The 25,298-nt window shown below is 36.3% G+C and overlaps 1 protein-coding gene across 1 annotated transcript; it reads right to left on the reverse strand.

Annotated features, from left to right (window-relative positions):
* Positions 1 to 1,759: 1,759 nt before the first annotated feature.
* Smp_028200 (Troponin I (TnI), putative) lies at positions 1,760 to 24,288 on the reverse strand (the record flags this gene model as incomplete). Its single annotated transcript, XM_018790978.1, has 11 exons — positions 1,760 to 1,859; positions 6,123 to 6,475; positions 8,607 to 8,921; positions 9,545 to 9,695; positions 11,261 to 11,574; positions 12,515 to 12,669; positions 14,724 to 14,930; positions 16,943 to 17,065; positions 19,051 to 19,663; positions 22,295 to 22,585; positions 24,229 to 24,288. The coding sequence occupies 11 exons, from the start codon at positions 24,286 to 24,288 to the stop codon at positions 1,760 to 1,762; spliced, it is 2,682 nt and encodes an 893-aa protein (XP_018645770.1).
* Positions 24,289 to 25,298: the final 1,010 nt, after the last annotated feature.

Consider the following 25,298-nt stretch of genomic DNA (forward strand, 5'->3'; position numbering starts at 1 on the left):
TATCTTCTACTATTGATGGTCACGTTTTACAGCCGTAAAGTAGAACAGAACGAACTGTCACATAGTATACTCGTCCCTTAATTGATAGACGGATATCTCGCCTTCGCCATAGGTGACGTAAGTTGGCAAAAGTCAAACGAGCTTTTTGGATCCGTGCAGAGATTTCATCAGACACCACTCCATTAGGGCTGAACAGACTTCCAAGATAAATGAAGTTGTCGACGCGTTCGACTACTTCACTCCCTATCCTTAGTTCAGGTGTTGATATAGGCCAGTCCTGAAGCAACAATTCGCATTTAGAGAGGGAGAAACGCATCCTAAAATCCTGGCATTGTTGCTGAGTGCTACCAAAAGACTGCATTTTATCAGTGTATTCACCAAACAGGACTATGTCATCTGTGTATTCCAAGTCGATAAGTGGACCTCCTGGTAGGAGATAGATTCCTGAAAATTCAGACGACGAGAACATTATTTCCAGCAGTAGGTGTCTATGATGAAACTGAAATGAAATGGAGATAGTTGACAGAATTACCGGACACCACTTGAGGTGTCGACTAGAGTCGTTGTCGCCGTGTTTTTTGGGGTTAGTAAATCTTCTTTGTGCCAGTCTTTGTGTTCTTACTTTCGCGTCGTGGAAATTGCAGTGGTTCCTCGTTTTCGAGTATAAGTGATAAGCGATTCCGACATAAAAATCAGTGACGACCAGATGTAACAACTGGTGACAGTCATAACAGTCGACCAGCAAACATAACAGAAAGTCACTTACAACCTAATCCATTATCAGGTACGAAGAATATCTTATTTCTACAGTCGTGTTTTATTCAGACAGTAGAGTAGATGCATTCATTGAACTCAGAGTTAATAACGGTTCACGAAAGGCATGTCGTATGCATTCGATTGCTCGCTTCATTCAAATCACGGATGGAAGTTGAGCCGACACTCAGTCCATCAAACTAGCAGATGCTGTTATGGATATTTTTGTGACTTTAAGCCCGACTAGTTATTACATGATTTATTCACCAATCGTAATACAACTTATTCAATCTTTGTACTGTGCTAAACCAATGACGTCAGATTGGTATGAGCAGCCTAGCATCCTTATTGGTCCTTTATCCTCCTAGCCCTTCCAGTTGAGTCCAGAACACCAATTACAGCTTCCACTATGCGAATCATTTATTTCAAACACACTTGGTTTATATACAATCCAAACAGACCGCATCACACCATAAAATAAAAAATAATATTTGTACAAGCTCAAGCCAAAAAGTGTCTGTGAACGTGAGAGACGGTAATTAATAAGCTGAACATAATTTAAGAACAGTAAGTCGTATAATAAAAATCTATAGGTCAAAATGAAGCTTATAATAAGAGGAATATAGATATATATAATATAGTTACTGAATAGTTATACAATAAGAATATAAATACATAATATTAGTCCATTAATAGTTCTCAGAAATTACCCATAGTTTAATCTTCATTAGGATATAACAGATATAGCCATTTTTCTTTAAATAGATTTGTGTACTGAGTTTCTAGCAAGGCATCTGTGACTGATACGGGAAAAAAGCGAATGTTAAGACTAATGTTGATGACAGGGAGCTAGTATCAGTGACCCATAAAATGAAGGATTAGTATGTAGACAAACAAGACAATAGAGATCTGTGAAAAACTTTACGCTAACATTTCAAAAACATAATTTTTTGTTAGTAAACAGAGATTATAAGCTTGTAAAAAACTGGAGCAAATCAACCTACCGTCAATTTTGAGGAACAGAAGATGATGAATCAGGTTTGGAAACTTCATGATCAGAACCTTCCGGCCATAAGTAAACAGGATTACCAGATTTCTGCATACCACTATACATTAGAAATGAAAATAATTAGCAGTATGTTTTATTCAGAATGATAAAACAAATAGGTGGCACACACAATACACCAAACAACTTATTAAAACTTATTTTAATTTTTATTCGAATCAGAAACTGATACCTATAAGGACTATTCTATGTTGCCAGTGGTCGATTATTAAAAACAAATATATAATGAAAATCCATATCATACTAAGCATACGGAGGATCGACTTAAAGGAGTTGGAAAACCCTGACTTCGAACCAATGGTGTATGAACGTATGAACGTATCAAAGCCCATACACAAATCAAGTGACTTGTGTGGCGCGTATGTTGTAGCAAGCACATTCAACTATTGTATTATTTGTGTCCCCTCTGTAATTTAGACATTTAACCCACTTTGTAAATTTATGTGAGTCTGATGGAGTGCGTGTCTGCACATCAATCTATAATCTATTCTATCATTGATTGTAAGCAAAGGCAATCAATAATTTATCTACAATCCATTAACACTCATAAATATATAAATGGATTTTCAACACTCATTTACATGCACACTTGTTTTCCCTGTGTGCTTGCTATCTGCACGCTTGCGGATTTTACCAATCTTTAAGAATAAACTATCTCTATAACTGGTCTTCGGGCTTTTGAATAATCTCGAGTAAATCCATAATTCTACTAGATTTAGCCTGCGTTAAATATTCAGTTAACGGGATAATATTTATTTATTGGAGTCAAATATAGAGGAATTAATCCTCTACAATCTATTCGGTGCCCCTTTGTACCATTATTTATGTGTTCAAGTAATCAAATAAGTAAAACACTACATTACTACGTTGCTATTTTGACAACCACTATTGATTAATTATTTTTATTCAGTTAATATATCAGTGACTCCGCCTGTAACCCCTCCGGGGGCTACTGCCGGTCCCAAGCCCGGATAAAGGAGGGTTGTGCATGGGATTGGCAACCCCATCCCGTAGAAAACTACCTAGCCAAAAAACGCCAAGTAGAAAAAAACATTCAAACATTCAAACTTTGTCCCGGGAGTCAGATCTTCATTTAGAAGAGTCATGACGTCTCATGATGAAAGCCGAGTTCTTTCGGAAGTCACGAGGTCGATGCCCCTTCTGACAACCAGAGCAACCATTTATCTAGGTACATGGAATGCTCGTACAATGTGGAAGACCCGGAGAATCTTCCAAATTGCTGCAGAAATAAGGAGATACAACCTGGAGGTGCTTCGGATCAGTGAAACACATTGGATGCAGGTTGGATAACAAAGATTAGCTTCAAGGGAGCTTATGTTATACTCCGGCCGCGAACAAGAAAACGCCCCACATACACAAGGAGTCGCATTGATGATTTCCAAACGAGCACAAAAATGGGAATCTCATGGACCAAGGATCATCAAAGCCTCCTTCAAACAAAGAGAGAGGGCATTACAATGAACGTCATACAATGCTATGCGCCTACCAACGACTACAATGAAGATGTTCAAGATCGATTTTACGACAGGCTGTAGTCAATCGTCGAGAGGTGCCAAACAAAGGACCTGACCATTGTGATGGGAGATTTAAATGCCAAGATTGCAATGGACAACATCGGATATGAAGACATCATGGGACGACATGGACTGGGAGAAAGGAACAAAAACGATGAGAGGTTTGCAAACGTGTGTGCTTTCAGTAAACTGATCATGACGGCAGAAAAGGATGCAAGAGAAAAAAACATGAGACAACCGTATGACACAACAAAGAAACACGCCGGAAACTACCGTAAACCAGCACGACCAATGAAAAGCAAGGAAGGCAAAGTAATCACCAACATTGAAGAACAGCGGAACAGGTGGGTAGAACATTTCAAAGAACTCTTGAGTCGACCAGCTTCACTAAACACACCCAACATCAAAGCAGCACCCACGGATCTCCCAGTCGATGTTGGCCCACCAACAATTGAAGAGATTAGCATGGCCATCAGACAAATCAAGAGCGGCAAAGCAGCTGGACCAGACAACGTTCTATCAGGGGCATTGAAAGTAGACGTAGCAGTAACTGCAAAGAGACTCCACATTCTCTTTGGGATGAAGAACAGGTACCAACAAACTGGAAAGAAGGACGCTTGATCAAAATACCAAAGGAAGACGATCTCAGCAAATGTGATAACTACAGGGGCATCACCCTCCTCTCAATACCAGGAAAAGTCTTCAACAGGGTATTGTTAAACGGAATGAAGGACTCTGTAGACGCCCAACTTCGGGACCAACAGGCTGAATTCCGTAAGGATCGATCGTATACCGACCAAATCGTAACAATACGGATCATTGTGGAACAATCAATTGAATGGAATTCATCACTCTACATCAACTTCATTGCCTGCGAGAAAGCATTTAGTAGAGTGGATAGGACAAAACTACGAAGGCTACTTCGAAACTACGGCGTGTCTGAGAGGATAGTCAATATCATACGGAATTCCCATGATGGATTATGTTACATCGAGTGAGTGAGAGCCCTGTTAACGTATGACGTGATGATTCCCGCCAATTAGAGAGCAGTGATTTTATTGATCGACCCAATGACACGCGAAATCAGTACGAACAGTCTTGAGCACTTATCAGTCCTGCCTTCTCTCTAGCTCACCCAATTAAGTCCAGAACACCAATAACAGCCTCTACAATATGAATCATTATTCTCAAACATACTGGGTTTATATACCAATCAAACAGACCATATCGTACCATAAAATAGAAAAGAACATTTGTACAAGATTCGGTCAAATGTGGCTGTGAATAGAAGAAACAGTAATTAATAGACTGGGTATAACTCAGGAATGGTAAATAGTAGAGTAATAGTCTATGGGTCAAAATAAAGCCCATAATAAAAGGAGCATGAATATGAATAGTTAAGTTACTTAACAATAATACAATAGGAAATATACATATCATATTGGTCCATAATTAGTTCCCAAAGTTACCATTCATAATTCTCTTCGGGATATAACAAATTAAACTGCAAAATTATGCATAGAGGACAACTCACTGACTCATTCGAGGTAAAGACCGGTATCAGGCAAGGTTGCTTACTCTCGTTCTTTCTCTCTCTCCTGGTGATCGACTGGATCATGAATACGTCAACATCTGGAGGGAGGCATGGGATGCTGCTAGGAGGCAGCAGGACGATCTAGACTTCTCAGATCATCTGGCTCTTCCATCACACGCGCAACTGAAAACAATTGTCAACCAACACCAAGGTTAGAATTTTCAGTACAAATTTCAAGACAGTTCTACTGTATAGAGTGGAAACTTGGAGAACTACGAAGGCCATCATTCAGAAGATACAGGTGTTTATTAACAGTTGTCTACTCAAAATACTTCGGATCCGTTGGCCAGAAACTATCGGCAACAACCTACTGTGGGAGGGAACAAACCAGATTTCAATGGAGGAAGAAATCGGGAAGAAGCGCTGGAAGTGGATAAAACACACATTGAGGAAAGCACACAACTGCGTCACAAGACAAGCCCTCACATGGAATCCTCAAGACCAAAGAACACATTACGCTGAGAAATGGAGACAGACATGAGAAAAATGAACAAAAATTGTATAGAACTAGAAAGGAAGGCCAAGGACAGAGTGGGTTGGAGAATGTTGGTCGGCGGCCTATGCTTCATTGGGGGTGACAGGATTAATAAAGTAAATTATATATCGGTTGTATTATTTTACTGTATTTTTAAATGTTGGAGCAATCCTGAAAATTTCTCGAAATAGACATGACAAGCTCAGGAAACATTAAGAGGCATTTTATCCGATCAGCGTTTGACTAGAAGTTTTGCTAGAAACATTGCGAAAATGAAAAGTCACATGTAGAGGTTCTGATTGGCTGATTGCTACACTGCTACTATGTTTAGTAGTATTCTAGAATTTTCAGGAAAACCCAAGGACTTCTAAAATACTATAAAAACCCTATATTTTCTGTACATAAATGAACCTTTGGAGTAAAGCGCTTCTCCCATATTTTGTGCCTTTTCTCTCGTGTTCAAGTCACTGTGTAGATTTAGCTTGGAGGTTACGAGACTAGTTTAGGATCCGAGTATAGCGTTCAATCAACAAGACTTATCATTAAATCACCCTTATTGATGTGCACATTTTTAAGAGACCCTTTATTAGAGTGAACATAAGGCTTTCTGGTGATATATATATGAAAAGGCAAATTATGAAACAAGAATTCATAATGCAAATATACGATCCTTTTTTCCGAAGGAAAATAGTAATTCACCTTAATCCACACACGGCATCTTTAGCATGTGTTGACAAACGACCCGTGCCTAGCATGGATTGTAGCAATGCAGATTTGAACTGGGGTGTACTAGGACTGGCATTAGAATTATTCTTTATCGTTGTACAATCTGAATTTCTTATTGCTTGTGATGGATACAGAAGAGATGATGTATCTCCATCATTCAGATAATTTAATGATGTATCCTTATTATTGCTCGCTTCTCCATTGATGGCAGTAGTAGTACTGGGAACGTGATCTTCAAGAGTGTTATTTACATTATTTTTTAAATCGTTTTCAATAAGTGTGTTTGAAAGAGAAGACTGGTTGACAGTTTCTTCATAAAGTGAAGGCTGTAATCAAATAACACAAAAAGTGTATAACGGTTAGTTTTCTTCCTTCAAATTTATTGAGGACATTCTCTATAAAGAAATATCAATGAAGATTTAGGTGTTAGGATTCAGCTGAATTATTTTTATTTATTATTAATAATGGCTTCATTCAATATTATATTCTTAGTACAATATAGAATTCTAAGCACAAAGTATTTCAACAAGTTTCGTTTTCTCATTTCATGAGCGATTCTGATGACAAATGTTGGGTGATTGTCAGCTACATGTTAACAGTTCAGGAATAGAAACTTGAATACTGTCTATTATTTTCAATGCATATTGCCAACCACTAAGACTTTTCTGATTGTACATTTTGTTACTTGTACAGAGAATGGTCGTAAACTTTTCATAAACGCTCCTGAATAGGTTATGCGATTAATAAACATGATGTGTTAAAACAAACAAAATACAAATAACTTTTTTAAAATATCTAGATGTCAGGAACAGGTAACCCAGATATTCAAGCAGACCGCTATTTACATTGTTAGTTTAAATACTAACTAATAAGCGGCTTCCAAATCAGTGGAAAAAGGAATACACAACTAATTGTCTAAAATATTCATGTTGGTTAGCGAGCATCAGAGGAGAATAACTGTCGAGTTTTAATCTCCGGGTGGCTGATTGATTAGCAGTACTGTAATGTATGATTGACACAGAAACAAGCAATCACAGAGAGAATTCAGATATTCCTTGCTGGAAGATTATAGTATTCGGATTTGAGACATTATTTATGTGAAGGTTAGTAATATCATTCAGCTGTTGGTTGGAAGCCATATGTTCTGACTACTGGGCCATTGCTTCGTAAATGTACAAGAATGAATAGTAGAAATAAAAACGTTTAAATTGGACAACAATTAGCAACCAAAATGATGTTTTTGTAAAAGCGAAAAACTATGTAGGTGAAGTATCGTTCAAACTCATGTTTCACTAGCCAAACAACTAAACTCATAAGCCACCGTAATAGTCATATAAATCCATTTGAAATATAACCCTACCGAAGATTAATTCACCTTTTCACCGGCAACGCCCTGGTACGGTCGAGAGTGGGAAGAGTCTGCTCGCCCTCTCGAAATGCTCTCATATGGCCACGCGTATACAGCTACTGTCAGGGAAGTCTTATTCACTGCATTCTCATGGCGCGGATGTTGTTTACGAAATTAAGAGGACCAAAAGAAAATGTCCGACGCTTTAACCGGGTTGGTGGATATGGAGGATCCACCTGGCAGCAAGAGGTCTGGTATGAGCGAAACAGTCTGTGGAAGGGTCAGACAGGGTTGCCTAATCTCACCATTCCTTTTCAACTTTGCCATCGATGACCTTCTGGAAACAGCTCTGATGGATGCAGGTAATGGTGGTGTGGGTCTGTTGTCTGGAGAAAGACTTCTCGACCTTGAGTATGCGGATGATATTATCTTACTGTACGATAATACCCAAGCCATGCAATCCACACTTAATCAGTTGGCAATTAGTGTCCGTAGGTATGGTATTTGATTTGCACCTTCCAAGTGCAATGTACTTTTACAACACTGGCAGGACCCTAATACTGCACTTACCCTGGGTAGTGAAAAGATTGAAGTAGTCGAGAAGTTCATGTGTCTGGGTAACTGCATAAGTGCTGATGGTGGCGTGGGTGATAAGACCAATTCATGTATAGTGAAACCCAGAGCGGCTTATGCCAATCTAGGCCATCTATGGGGCCTTCGTAATCCCTGGTTGGGGTCCTAGAGATGGTACAACAAAGTGGCTAGAGACGTTATCAGATATGGCTCAGAATAGAAATCAGTGGCATTCCTGCTGTAACCTTCTTTTACTTTCCTCGTAAAAAGTGGCCGTAACTTCCTTGACTGAAAGAATTCTTTCTGGTTGTACCTTTGCTAACTGAACTCCTTCTCCCATTATTATTACTTCACTATTATGCACTAATTTCTGCTCGTTATTGTTCAACTTTTTCTTATACCCAACTTACATTCTTTATCTCTTCCCATTCTCATCGTTATTGTGTGGTGCATATGTATCTGGTGCCCCTTTGTACAAATATTTATGTGTTCAAATAAATAAATAAACAAATAAATAAATAAAAGGTAAAAATTACTCTGCCATTAGAAGTTCCATAAATCTCTGATGCGTTGATCTCCATCTTAGGTGCTTCAACATCTATAGTTGGTTCTTGGTTAACAATTTTATCAGGCGAAGCAATAGTATAAGGTACTAAAGATGACTGTGTGGTATCTGTTGATTGAAGATTGATTGTACACTCAGATTCACTAGTTGTCCCAGGTGTTAAGTTCACTGTACTTACTGGTCTTTTGATACGAGACATTATACTGTCCAGCTTTTTCTTGCGTAAAATTCTCTCTTCTTCACTACGTTGCAATTTCGCAAGGCGCTCTGATTCTTCTGCTTGGAGCTAAAATAATTACAGTACAAAAGAATGAGAGTACTACTACAAATTAAAGTAGTAACCATTGAAATAACATTTAATGCTTTGACACTGAAAAACTAATCTAAGAGTTTTAGAAAACCATAATTAAACAAGTACTTAAAAGATAATTTAAATCATATTAAAGTACATTCTTAGTGTACAAAATAAAAAGCTGTGTGGTAAAAACTAATAGAATTAAAAGCTATTTTACAAAAACCAATATTTCACTAAATTACATTAAGTTTTCATGGGATAAAGTCATGTACTTACATCTTTGAAATATAAAACAGGTCATTTGTGAATCAATTAAGATATTTATACGAGAACTATAAGTTCTTACCTGTATTTGGAATGAATGTTTGATGAATGTATACAACCTGATTTTTAGTTTGCTTCACTAATAAGAGATTAGATGCTACACTAAAAATTCTGAAGGAACTCCTGTTTAATACTTAAATGCAAACTGTGACTATTTAGCACTATAATTCAAGATGAAAATTTTGACTGAAATTAATGTTAAGAGTAAATAGATAGTAGTCTCAACATTCATAAAACATGAAATACTCTTATATTCATAGAGAAATGATAGGATAAAGGGAAATAATTACCTTAGCGGCTTCTTCCGCTTCTTTTGCACGTTGAGCTTCTTCAGCTAGACGAGCAGCCTGTTCCTCTTTTAGACGAGCTTCTTCAGCTTCAGCAGCTAGACGAGCTTGCTCCTGTTGGATTTGTCGATTACGATTCTCCTCATCCAATCGTCTAAAAATATATATAATTTCTAAATCACATTAAACAAATAAATTGAGAAATAACTGTCAACAATACTTAAACATGAATTATGCTGTATGGATGAGTTGGCTTTTTGTTTAATGGGTAATTAATGTACAAATATAGAACCATTTATCAGGTGAAAACTCTCAGCATACATGCATATTGTTTAAGCCATTTTTAGTGGGTGTAGTCTTTCCCGATAATTATCATTTAAGTCTATCAACTAGTTGATTACTAGTTCAAACACAAGTAATCAACATTAATAAAAAAATATAGGGATTACTATCGATCAATGGTTACTTGATGTTACATAATTCTGCATACGAAAATTTGTTTGAATACTCAGTTGAATTACTTATTTTAACAAATTCCTAAATTAAAATAAAAACTGGATGTAAGAATATAGCCAATCGATGTAAATGATTGAATTATCAACAGACCACTAACATTTAGGACAGTAACATTCCATATTATGAAATAACTAAGTAGTACATACTTTTATGACATTCGATTATTCTATGGTGGAATAGTGTGTAGTGTTTTATGTTGTATTTACCTGAGCTATAAACCGATCTATGTCTGTACTAAGCCATTAGTAATTTTCCATAAAGGTATATTTTCATGTGTCATTTCGTATGAGAATAATCATCCTTTTCTAATAATAAATATATTTTTGTGATATTCCAATGCGTAGAAAATTGTATGAGTCTGATTGAGCGCATGTCTGCACATCAATATTTATCTATTCTCCCATTGGTTGTAACACACAGACAATCAGTGATTTATCCACAACCGATTAATACTCACCCAAGTTTATTTTCGTGGGTGCCATTTCTATACCTTTACCTGTTTTTAACCCTCGAAAGGGTTGAATTCTCGTTCGCACGCTTAGAAAGCTTTTTTGTTGCAAACAGAATCACAAGTCAGAGCACGAGATTTGGCTACGCAAAGTCGTTGTAGGGAGAACGACGTTATTGAATAAGTGCCTGACGTCATTTTTAAGCCGGATCCAGACTCACCATACGATTGCTGAAAAAGGTAGGTCATATGTATTACATATCTCACCGACCAGAAGAAAATTGATAAACTTTTAGCCAATGTAAAACATGGTGACAGCACACCGTCTCAATTAAAACGCCACATGGCAAATGTATTGGAGAATCGTATAGTAGAAAAACTCCTATTATATCAATTGTGGCTCAAACGTCTCACGCAAAACATCCAACAGATACTAGCAATTGGACACGAAGATGACGATTTTGATAGGCTAGCAGACATAGCCGATGGAATTTGCGAACAGACTAGGACTCGCTCAGTATCACGTATACAAACAAACTCAACTGAAGAGATCGCCAATTTACGACAAACAGTTGACGTCCTCACTGAAGAGATAGCTCAACTCCAGTTTTTGAATAACTAACACTGTAAGTGTAGATGGAGGTCCAGAAGCCGTAGACGTCATAGTCTAAGCACCACCCGACATAACATGTGTTGGCACCATAGAAAGTACGGTAAACAAGCTAAAAGTATACATATATGCCAAATGTACTGACCTTTTTTCTTCTTCCATTCGCTGTTTTGCCAAGCGACGTTGTTCAAAAAGTTTAGCACGATAGATTTCAGCTTCATTTTCAGATAAAACTGCACCTTCACCTGAACTATGTGTTTGAGCCTTAATTGGGCCTATTTGTGGAATAATGGACGAAGTTTCATTCTTCACAGTATTAACTTGAGATGAAGGAGATGGAGCAAAGTCGTTGCAAGGCACTGTTGCAATAGAGATATCTTCAGCTACTTGAGCAACACTTTCTGACTCGGATGAAGACTGAGGTAAAGGGGGAAGACTGGAAATAGCTGTTTCTGGTTCCTTCAAAATGGATGAAATATCAACCATATAATTATAGGAAAACATTTAAAGGAAAGATAAAAGGTATAGCCGATTTTCTTAAGACATGTAGACAGAATTAAATAAAGTACTTAGCATACGCTTCAGGAACACTTCGAGTTAAATTGCAGATAACTGAGACAATTTACTATTTAAACAATAAATAACTTGAGAAAGTAAGCAGTAATCCACGTTCAATAAAGCTATCGACAGACGTTATTACAACATCGTAATATCACTATAAAAATAAAACATTTTGTAGGTATACATTGAAAATGAAACCTCAGCATTCATTTAAAGTTTTAAGCTTGACTGAATGCTTCTCTACAAAAGTGTGCCATCATAGATGGATGGCTTTTTGACGATATCGAAACGACATAATGATAGGCATTCAGAACGAAAATATTAGTACACATTATTGGAATTAATGGTTTATGAAGACAGTTTACTGCTTTCAAGTAAGAGTGATGGTCTATGTAAGTGGTTTAGAAGAGTATGTTTGAACAGCTTTCAGGGAGCATGAAGTCTCTGACGTTTGACTAACGGTCAGCATTTAACTAATCTTCAGGTACAAGAGATTATAATAAGGACAAAAGGACACAGGCGGGCAGAAATAGTAGTTATAACAAAATAAAGTATGACTCAATTCCAGAAATGAAAACAAATGCAGGAGTGTACTACCAGTCATGCTTCCTTCAGACCATGTGTACTAGAAGTGAGCAAGTCTCGTCCTGTGGACGAAAGTTTGATATATGTTAGTACTCTAACACAGATAACAGTAACAAGAATTACGTAGCGATTTATGTTACGATTGATCATACAGCAGCGAGAAATGTGTTACATATAGAAGAACAACACAGATGGTTATATTATTAGTGTGAAAAACGGATTTTAAAAATGTTCAAACACACCAAATACTAACCTGAATTTTGGTTGGATAAGAGGGTGGTGAGAGGGGCTTTGAAGGGAGCACTGATTTCTTCTGATGGCGCAGATGTAGTACATCACCAGAAATGGATTTAGACATAGCAGGTAGCATAACAGAGTTACCATTACGTTTGGATTCTCGAATGCATTCTGGAAAGTTAATTAAAAAATGGATGGGGGAACGATGTAAATCATTTGTAAAAATATTTGTTTGTTTAATTATGTTATAACTGTGGTGTGTGCTACTGATGTCGACAAATATAAATAGTATATATCACCAATCGGAAGTGAAATGTCTGGTGGTAGAAGGTTAACAAGATCAAAGAAAAGAGAACGAGAACAGAGAGTGATTGATGTGGAAACGACGAAACTGTAAAGTCTGAGACAATCGAATGACATTTTGCAAATGAAGAATTTACTGTATGGTTCTCAGATTTTACTATGAGATTCTGTAATGTTGAGTTCAAATACATTCGGTTGTACTCGCTGATGTTCTCGATCACTAGAGTAGCAGCTTGTCCATCTATAGGTACAGTGACAATATAAATGATGGTAGCTTATGCAAACACATTACGTTATACTTCTGTAAACCAACTAAAAGCTCACAAAAAATACGGGTAACCCTATAATACGTCGTTAGTCATCTGGTTGTTCATTAAGGTAGAGCCTAGCATAGATGTGCGTTGGTCCAAGCTTCCATACCGCACTAGTACGGGGAGATGAAATTGACATGATTAATAGCAAAGTAAACAGGAATAAAGACAGGTTGCCTGAATTTGCCTCATCCATGTGTATTTACCAATTCAACTGCTCCTGCGGAGCCAGTTATATAGGGCGTACGATTCGGCAAGTTCGTCATCACATAACAGAACATCATCCGTCTTGGTTGAACAAAGGACAACTAAGAGTGATTAAGTGTTCTATTCTCACTTACTTGGTGGACACAGGTCACCCAGTTAAATTGAATATAGCTTTTAAGGTTACCCACCATATTCCACCAAATTTGCCGCGTGGTTTACGAGTTCATCTTCTGCACATTGCTGAAGCCATTGGAATCCATGTTCACAAACCAAACCTTTGCATCCAAAAGAAGTTTGTACAACTACTCTTGCCACTTTGGCCATCGGTATAGGAGCGAGTTGGCAATAGAACTTTGATAAACTATTTTCGTATTTTTTTTTGTATTTTACTTATTCTCAACATTCGTCAAGTTCCTTCTTTTTTATATATTATGCAGTGTAGTAACTGCCTGATTTTCGAATAATTGCTTTGATTATTATAATCCTCTTTCTTCCAATTACTCAATGTTATTTTATAGTCGATTATTACTTCATTATTGTAAATCATATATATATGTATATATATATATATATATATATATATATATATATATACATCATATAGAGCCATGATGAAAAACTAATAGTTTCTTCGCTCGATACGTTCCTTCTTTATTTAGTGAATGTCAAAACGGGAAGTTTCACAATGAAAAAGGCTATGCATTGAGCATGAGGCTCAAAAAGACAATAGAAAGGTATCAATTATTTAATCTTTCACGTAGCTTTACGTATTTGCTATGTACTATGTACACATGTTCTCTATAATCCAGAAGTATTTTAATGAAGAAAAAAAGTCCACTAACTCATTTAAATCGATTATTATGTGGCTATGTGATTAAGTAACGTGGTTCATTATAATGCTTCTGTAAAAATCTTTATTTTATTTACGTAAAAAATCATGTGTAAAAATTGCATTCACATGGTAGAGAATAACGAGCGAAAAATATATGAGATGTTATAACTTACTAATTATATTTTATTTACTGAACTTCATACAATACATGAGAAGTATGGTACAATGGAATCATAGTTTAACTTATCAAGACGACTACTGGTCTGAAAGTCAGCGAACTTTAAATTTCTTATCAAGAAAGCTAAATTAGTGATGTATAGTGTGAAATTAAGGGAATATACAAACATTTTGAAAAGTAACTAAATCGATATTCTGTAATTCCATGATGAATTGCTAATCTGAGAAAAAAAACTGAACTGTGACACTGACACTCATAGCTCTTTAAATATCATTACAACTAAAGACTGTGTGATGAGGCTGAAACAGAGAAAAATGACTTCCTGAAGGTTAGCAGCTTGGAACGTAAGGTTAGACAATTTGGCATGGTACTTGGGAGAAAAATACAAACTTACCAGGTCTTTTTGGAACATGCACAGTACTAGCAGACGAATGGGCAGGTCTTGCTTTATTTGTCGTAACGTTTCCAGAGGTAGTGACAGAACGAGACATTGTTAAACGTTCGAATACAGAAATGGTTGGTTGTCTAGATCGTCTCTCAATAGAATCGGAACATGTAGAACTAGTGGAATCTGGAAGTGGGACCATATTTCCCAACTTAGCTATAACAGATGAGATTGGGTATTGATATTCATAGAATTTCCTTGATTTAGAATAATCACAAGTAGTAAAATCACAGTTGATTATCTTAATTAATCGGCTTAGTCTTTGAAGGAAAAGATGAAATAATATGCCAACTGAGCGTTCGACTAATGAATTAACAGAGAACTTAATCAGGAATTACATGAGAACATCAAAATGAGCTATTTTCTCCTAAGTGACTGACTAGGTTAAATGTTTAGCTTAAAAGTTGTCCTATGATATATTGTTAAACGACTGAAAACTATATACAAATAACCTCACAGTAAAAATATTCATCAATTAACTGAATAGTGTACTCTGAAGAACGTCAGCTATTGTGTCACTATAGTACTCGTAAATTATATTAAACTAGGTGAAAACTAAATGGCATAAATTCAAATTGAAAAGTAAACTGTGTTAAAACTAGGTCCCTTTTATTTATCATAAAACTGCTTAAAAAATGGGAAAAAAATCACACCACAGACCATTTGAGATGTACACTTAACTAAATGAAGCCGTTAAGAACATAAAACATCAAGACAACAGAATATTGGAATTAAAATATCTAAGACGTTTGATGTGAAATTCGCTATTGAATAAACCAGATGTAACAAAAATGTATCATCGACTTGAAAAATTTAAGTAGATTTTCAATTCATTATTTTGAATAATATTGTATAAGTTGTTTCTTTACAACAACAACAACGAACTCTTCACATAAATGATCATTTAGAACAATTTAGAAATACAACTGAATAGTTGGTCAAATTTGAAAAAGTTAAGGAATCATTAAAAATATCATGATCACAAATTTTTATATCGTTAACGTAAATTTTATGTGATTTGATTACAATTCAGTAATAATTTCATGAAAGATGTTGAAAACAGATTCTATTAAAAAATTTAGAGATAAATGAACTCCGAAGGTAATCGTCACTCTGATCTATTTTTACGACAGGGGGGCGTTCATAATTTGAATTACGAACTGATTTTAGATAGACTACCACGGGAAACCTGGAAGCAATAAACACACGTTTAATCTTAGGATGGGACTCGTCAAAAGCGAGGATCCACAATCCCATCGCAGGGAACCAAATACAGGACTATAAATCTCACACGAGAACGCCTAACCTCTAGACCACTGAGCCGTCACACAATGGTGTAATGTCTGACTTCAACCAATTCATGATAGTGCACAACTTTTTATAATCTATGATGGATGACTGTTTATCTATGGTTAGTTAATGAATGTAAATGAGTTAGTGTAACAGATTCCACAAGAAATTACAGCGACAGATTTAAAGCAGAGCTAGTAAACAAGTCAAAGACAAGCATGAGAAAAACTGTAAAGGTTGTTAAATGTTCCCTTGGTACTAATTCTGACGCAAAGTTCAAAATAGAGAATAACTTAAGTAATGAAGACTACAAAGAGTACTCGTTTAATATGAACGATGAGAGATAGTAAATAGTTTGGATAGCGGCTAACATTAGAATTTAGAATGAGAATGTGGTCCTATCTCAGACTCATTAGTTAAATGTACCAAAATTTTTTTCCTGATGTGTCCAAAGAGAATGAATTCCACTGATAACCACTTTCAAAATATCGAGAGAATATCTAGAGATGGTGGAGAAGATTTGTAGTTCAAGTAAGTGGTTTTGGAGGAGTTGCAATCTATGACCCGAATAATTCAAGTATGAAGTTTTCATTGTCTTGCTGGGTATCATCAAATAGAAATTAGCTTTCAGAACGCAACTACACCAGTGTTTAGAAATCTATTAAGCGAGCTCGTAATGCAAAAAACGTCGATCATAAACCCCACGGAATTTAGAACGTTTACAGGTATTAAAAACTATCAATATCTTTTGAACAAAGATATGTTTGAGTATAAACGTATTTTTTCCAAGAATGATGTCAGAGGTGAGTTTTTGATCAACAATTATGAAGGAAAATAAGTATAGTAATAACATCACAAATATGAAAGCGATATTTTACCTGTTTGTTCCTTTGCTTTCGATATATTTGCGGGAGCAGTAATACTTTTTGTCACTTTGGGATGATGATTAAAACGCCCAATTTTATCACACTCGTTGGATGAACTAGATCGATTTGAAATTACTAAAATTAAAAGTGGGAGATCATTTAAGTTTTTTAAAAAAACATAAATACATAATGACAAAAATCGGCATGCAATTAAAACACCTACGATGATTTAATCAATCGATTATTTTCACGATGAATAGATAAAGTGACCAGATTGATTTAATGAAATAAAACAGTAATGAAACTCGGGATGAAATAAGCTGAGGCGATGAACACAACGAGTACACCGAATAAAACGAATTCGAAAATGCACTACACACTAATTACAACATACACAAATGTTGTTTAAACTCTGTAATCCTGATTATAAACAAAATATGAGTGGAGTACTGTTAGACCCCAATTAGGACGTGAGGTAATCATGTAAAAATGATCGAACATCGAGCTGATTTACTTGACAAGTGACGAATAAGTTATTGATAGAGTTGAAGGAATATGAACTATGGAATTCCGTGTGGGTGATTCGTTGTTTTCAATAAGTGATCAGCAACACCAAAAACTACAAAAAATACAAAACCACTAATATCTTTATTCACCACTAAATTATCAACATGGCTAACTTAATCCTAAATATTTACAATAAATTCATAAGCTATGAACTAAACTTATCAAAGGATTTGAATAGATCCTAACCAAAAGGGTTAAATTAAATCAATTAGGAAGCAAATACGAGTACAACTCGAAGATACAAACAGATTTCTTTTTCATAAGTAATAACACAGGCAGACAGATTACTACTTTACTGATTTATATAACACTTCCAACTAATAAATATGGAAAACAATGTATTATATAGTTTAATTAATGAGTTTTAAACGAATTCAATGAAAGCTAGAAAAATAATCGTATTTACTCGTACTCATATACATGAGAACATATTAGAAAGCAAACAAAATTGATGACTTTAATAACGAGATGCTAAAAAAATGTACACAAACTTAATGGCATACATGTGAAGCTAAGGCACATTTAACTTAAACTTATTGTCTTTAGATTCAATAGTTGCTATTGTTAGAAACTACAGATTTATGACAGGTCATTTATAATATATCTATAACTTGAAGTCTACTCATCATATTGACAGTCCTATTTTATGATGTAGCTGCAATTAGTTTCTTAGTTTACTTTTTAGGCATTACAATAACTAAACTGTCAACTTGCAAACAATCCTTGTACACTAAAACATTGAAAGTAAACTATTGTCTAGGTTCATTTATTATATATTAGCTAAGGTGATACTTAAAACACTGTAGACTCGAAATATGAAGATATAAAGAAAAATATTAGAGAAACATTAAATAGGATAGTTTTTAGTTTTTCCATAGAAATTATTAAATGCAACAGTCTCACTATAAAAGACCTAACGTAGGCATAAAGGTAACTGGGTGATCAATGTGAAACATAAATTTAGCCTTTAAAACTTTAATAACTTTTAATTCGGACACATTTTAATAAAGGATAATAAATTATTTATAATAAGGCGAGAGTATTAAAGTAGCACGGTAGCTCTTGCAACGAATACTATTGAAATACTACAAGAAAAATCCTGGTTAAGTTGATTCAAGTCAACTTTGTAAACACACAAATGTATGTTTAAAAAACTCCAGAACAGAAAGTTAGAATGCGAATCAAGATAAATCGTGAATGAACTAAACAAACGGCAAAAAGTTAATCACCGGTTTATTGAGAACGCTGAGTATTATATAGTGGCGAAATGATAAATTAACTTTCTATTCGACCAAAATAATAAAATTACATTTTAGACTACATCAGTGTAAATATCTACGTTTAAAAAGTAACATGCAAGTATAATTAGCTTGAGAAAACCCGAATAAAAGTATGGGAGAAGCTTCACTGCGCGAATGAATGAAAGCTGAACATATATAAAAGCATATATGAGAGATATAAGGTTCGGCATGCATGAAATATGATACTCCGTTTCAGAGAAAATAACGTTTTCGTATGCGGGGGTAGCAGGCACGATAGGGATGCAGACAAACCTTCACTGGTTTGATTACTCTCGGAATTGTGCCCATCAGGAATTGTAGTAGTATTTGGGGACTTCAAGTCTTTAGTGCTGATAGGTTGACCAGCTTTGAAAACAGTGTCTCTGTTAGTGAGAGAATTTTGTTGACGTCGAGCATGGGTAACCCGAGTGAATGACGACTTAGTCTGACGCAAAACAGAGGCATGAGCTGAAACAGCTCGCCTAGACTGTGTTGCATCTCGATTACAGGGCCTTGATTTATATACAGAGATCTGAGGCCGAGGTCCATGTGATGGATCTATAAAGCATGAATAATAAGGTGCTGCAGCTGCTGTAAAAAAGCACCCACTATGTCGACCGGTAAGGTAGCTAGCTAATCGCGCTTCAAAAGCCTGTTTCAAACGTAAAGCTGCTGCACTTGGTTGCGTACATATAGAGCGCGGAGCGCTGCTTCCAAAGGCGACCACGCACGAAGTTGTCATAAGAGTGCTTGGATTTCGCGAGGTTCCCAAAGAAGGAGAAGCACTTGCAGTACGGCCAGAATGATCATGTTCTGCAAACTGGCGGCGAAACGTATTGTTTCCTGAACGATTTGCCGACCGCTCTCGGAGTCGCTCTATCCGTGCCTGGAAAGAGATTAAAAAAAGAGTTTATGGCAGTAAGAAAGATTATGAAAGAATTCGGATAAACTTTAAAAGATATCAGAAGTCCTTTGAAATTATTACGGAGTGGAGGAACTCAACACAAAACTCATGCCGAAGCGAGGTAGTAATTTCTACTTAATAATCACGCTTTAATTGGATGACGTTTGCTTGACTTAAATAATCTGATGAAATTAAATTCAACTTTTGTCTTAAACATAAAAACAGATGGAATAGCTTGCGAAAGAAAGATGTCAATAAAACGGATTGACTGAACAAGCTATATGAACATATAGCTTGGTGATTGTAATGTTTCCGTCAATTGAGTAGCGTTGATTATACTTGGAAAACATTCCAATTTATTTGAATATGCTTAAAGAAAATGACAAGTTAAGTTGTTGAGTAAAGTAGGAAAGGTCTAAAAATGGCGTGCATCTTTCAAAGCTTACGTGAAACAATGTTTTAAAGCTATTCCAAGGGTTATAGAAAAACAAAAAGAATTTCGAGTACAACCAGGAGGTGTGATAATACTTAGCTAAATATGTGTAGGTACGAGTCAAGCATCTAAACTACTCAGTTACAACTGTAATACATAACTATGGGTTAACGGTCTGGGTAGTGACCGCTCCTCCAGTTTATTTAGCAAGAGTATGATTCATATTGTTGTTAAATATTAAACACTATTGAATAACACATGCTCCTATAAATAGTTACTTTAATCGACAGAATATAATCGGAAATAGCTTACATTAGAAGCTCGTTTGAAGCGTCAATTCAAACCGAAATTTCGACAGGTAGTTTTCATAGCATTTTTAAACCATAAAAGAATGTTATTGTAAAACCGAAAATAGTTTTGTGAAAAGATTAACTGAATAGTCTGTCTAACACAAATGAAAGTTACACATAAAAAACGAGAAATATCAGGAAAGCCCTTTTGCACATTCTTTCGTTCACGCAGTTGAATGGTATCACTACCCTTCACACACTATGGCTTAAAGCCGAACACATTACCCTGTGATGGTGGAGAAGATTTGTAGCTCAGGTGGGTGATTTTGAACCAATCAACGTCGAGGTGCACAGGACAAGCTGTGAATCACATGTGGAGAAATTCAAACACTTCACTTCTACCCGAAGTTTGTGCTGATGATGTCGTTCAGAAGGACGATGAAAGCTCCACGACCAAACCACCCAGCTCAGAGAACAAACCAACATCAAAAACATTACCCTGTGTTTAGCGAAGTTAGATCATAGGAAAAAACCAACTTAAGTGTCATCTTCATTACGACAACGATATGATTTTAAGAAATACATGAAAAATTAACATACAAGTTTACACCAGAGGAAAATTGGATACTAAGAACTGACAACAAATTTGAGATGAAAATTATTGTGGAAATAGTCCGTTTATAGGCAAAAGATAAAGTAGCAAGTACGAAAGAAAGAATAAGTTCTATATTGAGATCCATGGTATACGGTAAGTCATAATCATCCCAGTCTGGAACAAATGTGCAATAGCCAGTTTTCACGCCGGATCAAGATAGTGGGATGACATTAGCACAGCATATACTTGTAACATATCTTTAGAAAACTTACTTTTTGCATAAAATATCAGTGTACCTTGGTAGAAAAAAAGCAGTGGATAGTTCCTGCCATGGAGGGTTTTAAAATGGATGGTGAACGGGTCTCGAACTGTTTATTTTTATTTATTTATTTAAACACATAAATATTGGTACAAGGAAGCACCAGATAAATATGCGCCACACAAATCTCATTCGATTTGTGTGAGGGCTGAGATACTGCCCAGGTGCCCAGACTGAAGCAGGTGGTTTTCTTAAGGGGGGCACACCCGGAGCCTTTGACCTAAAGGTCTAATCCACAAGGCAGTGGAGCATCGTAAGGAGATGCAGTCCCATGGTAGCCGATGACCAACAGTTGGTTCATACGCCATTCGTTCCTTCAGGATACTGGAGCCCATGTGCACCATTGGTTTGGAATCAGGGTTTTCCAACCCCCTAGGTGGATCCTCCACATCCACCAACCCGGTTAAAGCGCCGGACATTCGCTTTTCGTCCTCTCACTTTTGTGAACAACACCCCCGCCACGAGAAGGCAGTGAGTAGGACTTCCCTGGCAGAGGCTATATATTCGCGTGGCCATATGAGAGCATTTCGAGAGGGAGAGCAGACTCTCCCCACTCTCGGCCGTACCAAGGCATTTGGGGGGTTTCGAACTGTTAAAATAGACGAACGGAATGCCTATTGATAAATGAAATGCAATGAGATGATGTGGTCGCGTGATGGTTGCTGATGGAGTTTCGAATGATTTGATATCAAAGATGATCACTAGCCAGGTACTTTCTGGTAAAATAACATACTTATATACATACTATAAACAGTAAAACAAGCACTACTAGATATCATTGGGAAATGCAAAATGTTTTGTAGGTTAGTCGTTTTTTGATCATGAACTGTTAGGCCTAATTCTTACATACCACATCAATTTCATAAGGGTTAACAAAAACAAATATTTGGACATAAAACCCACCAGTGGAATACCTTATTAGATATTAAAGTACTGAGACAAATTCTCAACAAGTTAAATATTAGGAAAAGCCTACTTGATTTGATAATTCCAAGGCTGCACGTCGTTCTAGCGCACTAAGTCGGCGCATTTGTTCCTTTTGTCGCATTTCTTCAATTCTGCGCTTTCTTTCCTCTTGTTGGCGCATACGTGCCATTTCAGCTTGTTGTTGAGCTTCTACGTAGGCAGCGTACCGTTGCTGCTGTTTCAGTTGCTCGGCAGCTCTAACGCGCCTGAGTCGTTCTTCTATAGACAGTGAAGCACTTGAACTGTGATTTGAAGGGGCTTGTTGATGTTGGGAGCTATCAGCGCTATTCGGTCTAGTGAGCTCTGTTTCGATAAAATGGAGCGACAAAAAAGTGATCATACTAGACAGTACTCATTATACATATGTATCGGTTATAAGCTGTTACACTTAAAATGTTCAACAGTAAACTGAGAATAACAGGACTAAGCTATTGCACTTTCCAGGAGCACGCAAAAGAGGACTTAGTGGGTCACAAAAATACACAATGTAAGGATGAATTAAGTTGAAAAAATAAAACATAGTAAACCTGTATGGAACTCAAGTGAATAAACTAAGTGCGTTATTCGGAACCATTTTCAATACTGATGTCCGTAATTTAGTGGCGTCCATTCATCTACTCTTGCTCTAAAGACTTTGACAATTTATAAAGATCTGTCTCCCTTCAGGGGTAAGTTGGGATACTTCTTGACAAACTTTTGTCTTTGATTCATAGGGCAATACAGTGTTCTGGAACTGTGCTAGGAAAGTATTTAAGAATCCAAATGAAATCTTGAAAGCCCTTTATAATAGCAATCTATGTAGAACAAGTTTATATACTAGCTGTTCTTTACTGTTCTGAACCATAAGCTGAATTAGGGGCAAGAGCCCATTTTGGCTAGATTATAAATGGCGATTCCAGGCAGGCTCTGAAAGAAGTGTGTCATAGAGATGAGTACCTATTATCCCGGAATATGTTTTCTAACTTTGAGTAGAAAGTAATACGATGAACAAACTGATGAAATCCCCGTCACTCAGTAGGTAAACTTTATACCTGAACGATGGATTTTGAACTATTCAGATAGAATTTGCTTGTATACGAGTGGTATAGGCCAAATTTATTAGTATAAATCATTGTTGCCGCACTAATCTGGGGTGCACAACTCTGAAGTGATAGTAATCCTGCTTTATAGTCCACAACTAAATCGAGAACGTTTGACGCCTTTCCGTATACGACCTTTTCTTGATGTGACGGTGAAAAAGGTAGACTGCCAGTCTAAGACATGGTGGATTGAGATGGACGATCGTTATTCCACACCAAAAACTGTCGAATAGTGACCATCCACATACAGTCGTAGAAACTCTGCAAATACATTAGCAACGATTGAGTCATAGTAGTCCTGTAGTAGTTTGTTTTCCATGAACAGAAAAACATATGTGAGAGTAGCGAAATAAATATTAATTAACGATATATACTTAAAACCTTGCTTAAGTTATCAAATTTACTTTGATAGCAACTATGCATAGACATAACTTCAATCCATTCTTAGGTTAGATTAGTTGTGACTCTGACAAGATGATTCGACATTCTCGGTCGTGTTTACAAACATATGATTGATGGTTCCAAGTGTATAGTGAATCTAAACCGAAAACTGATGATTCCTCAGATTAAGAGGCTTCACAGTATGTAAACATTAGAATTCAGACTCCATTTGACTCTGACAATCAAGTGTCCAACTTTCGAGTGAGAGGAGCCTTATTTGAACTAAGTAGACACTAAGAATAAAAGATAATTTAGTAATCGTTATAATCAAGAAGTTGGTTGAAGAGAAAACGAGGTCGTATAAAGGGAGAAGCACATTCGCAAGTCTACCTGTGGGTGGTTCTTGTCTTTGTACTGCTTTTAGTACTCTAACTATTGAGAATACAATAGGAATTAACAGAAAGATTGCTAAGTAGAAACAAACCTGGATCTTGAGTTGCGCTTCCCGACCCCGTGCTAAGAGACCCGTTAGGCACTTGCTCATCGAGTGATTGGCTATGTACCCCGTTAAGCTCCATGACTCCCTGTATAAAGATTTTGAAAAACAAATAAACACTCTTAGATATCCATGGCGAAATCGCAACGGGAAATTATAACATCTAAAAGAATACTCACGAACTGCTCGTACCCATACATTAGTAAATCTACTTTTCAAGCACCGCCAATAAGCTTAGAAATAAATATGAGAACATTCACTGGAATTAAGCAGAACATTTTTTATTTCCTCTCGAAATTAAATTGTTGTGATTTCTGTAGAAATATGTTAGATCATTCAAGGTTTCATGTTAAGTACTAGACCGACCTCAAGTCCTTACGGAAGTAGGTACTAGGGCTTGTAGCGGTAAATGATTCGCAAATATAGATGATTCTGTAATTCTTTGACATTAATGCTGACCTCGTTGGTTTAACTGGACTCGAATAGCTAAAGGCGCTCGGTCACTCATCTGCAACAGACTACGAGTGGGTATGCCGTGTTGCGTATCCCTTTCAATTACTAGACAATCTAGACCAACGCTTTTCGAAATATTGATATCCTTCCAACCAAATCTTCGAACTCATCCATTTTTGACTTCTGATTTGAATAGGTTGGTATATTTTGATTACAATGGCATGACGTATAAAAGCGTTGTCAAACTCCGAATACCTGTGGTATCTTAAGTGACTAGCGCATCGTGATCTGGTACACCAAGCAATACACTGTGATTTTCTTCCTTGTTGTAACTCAATACATCCTTTTTTGATATTTATTTTTAATCATCGTTTTTGTGTTTTCGGATGCTTTTTAGCCCATTTGTATATTTTATCTTGTGCTACACAGAAGCTTACATCCATGGTTAAGGAGTAGTTAAGACACTACTGCACGTTTTCAATCAATATGTCACAGCTAGTATGTTTAGTATTGATGTATTTTAACCTTACGGCACTTAAAGGGAGGTTGTCCTTAAACGTGGGGAATTAACCGACTGACAAAGGTTAAACCAGCTCTTCTACAAC

The sequence above is a fragment of the Schistosoma mansoni genome (assembly GCF_000237925.1).
Source record: "Schistosoma mansoni, WGS project CABG00000000 data, chromosome W unplaced supercontig 0115, strain Puerto Rico, whole genome shotgun sequence".
Lineage (NCBI taxonomy): Eukaryota > Metazoa > Platyhelminthes > Trematoda > Strigeidida > Schistosomatidae > Schistosoma > Schistosoma mansoni.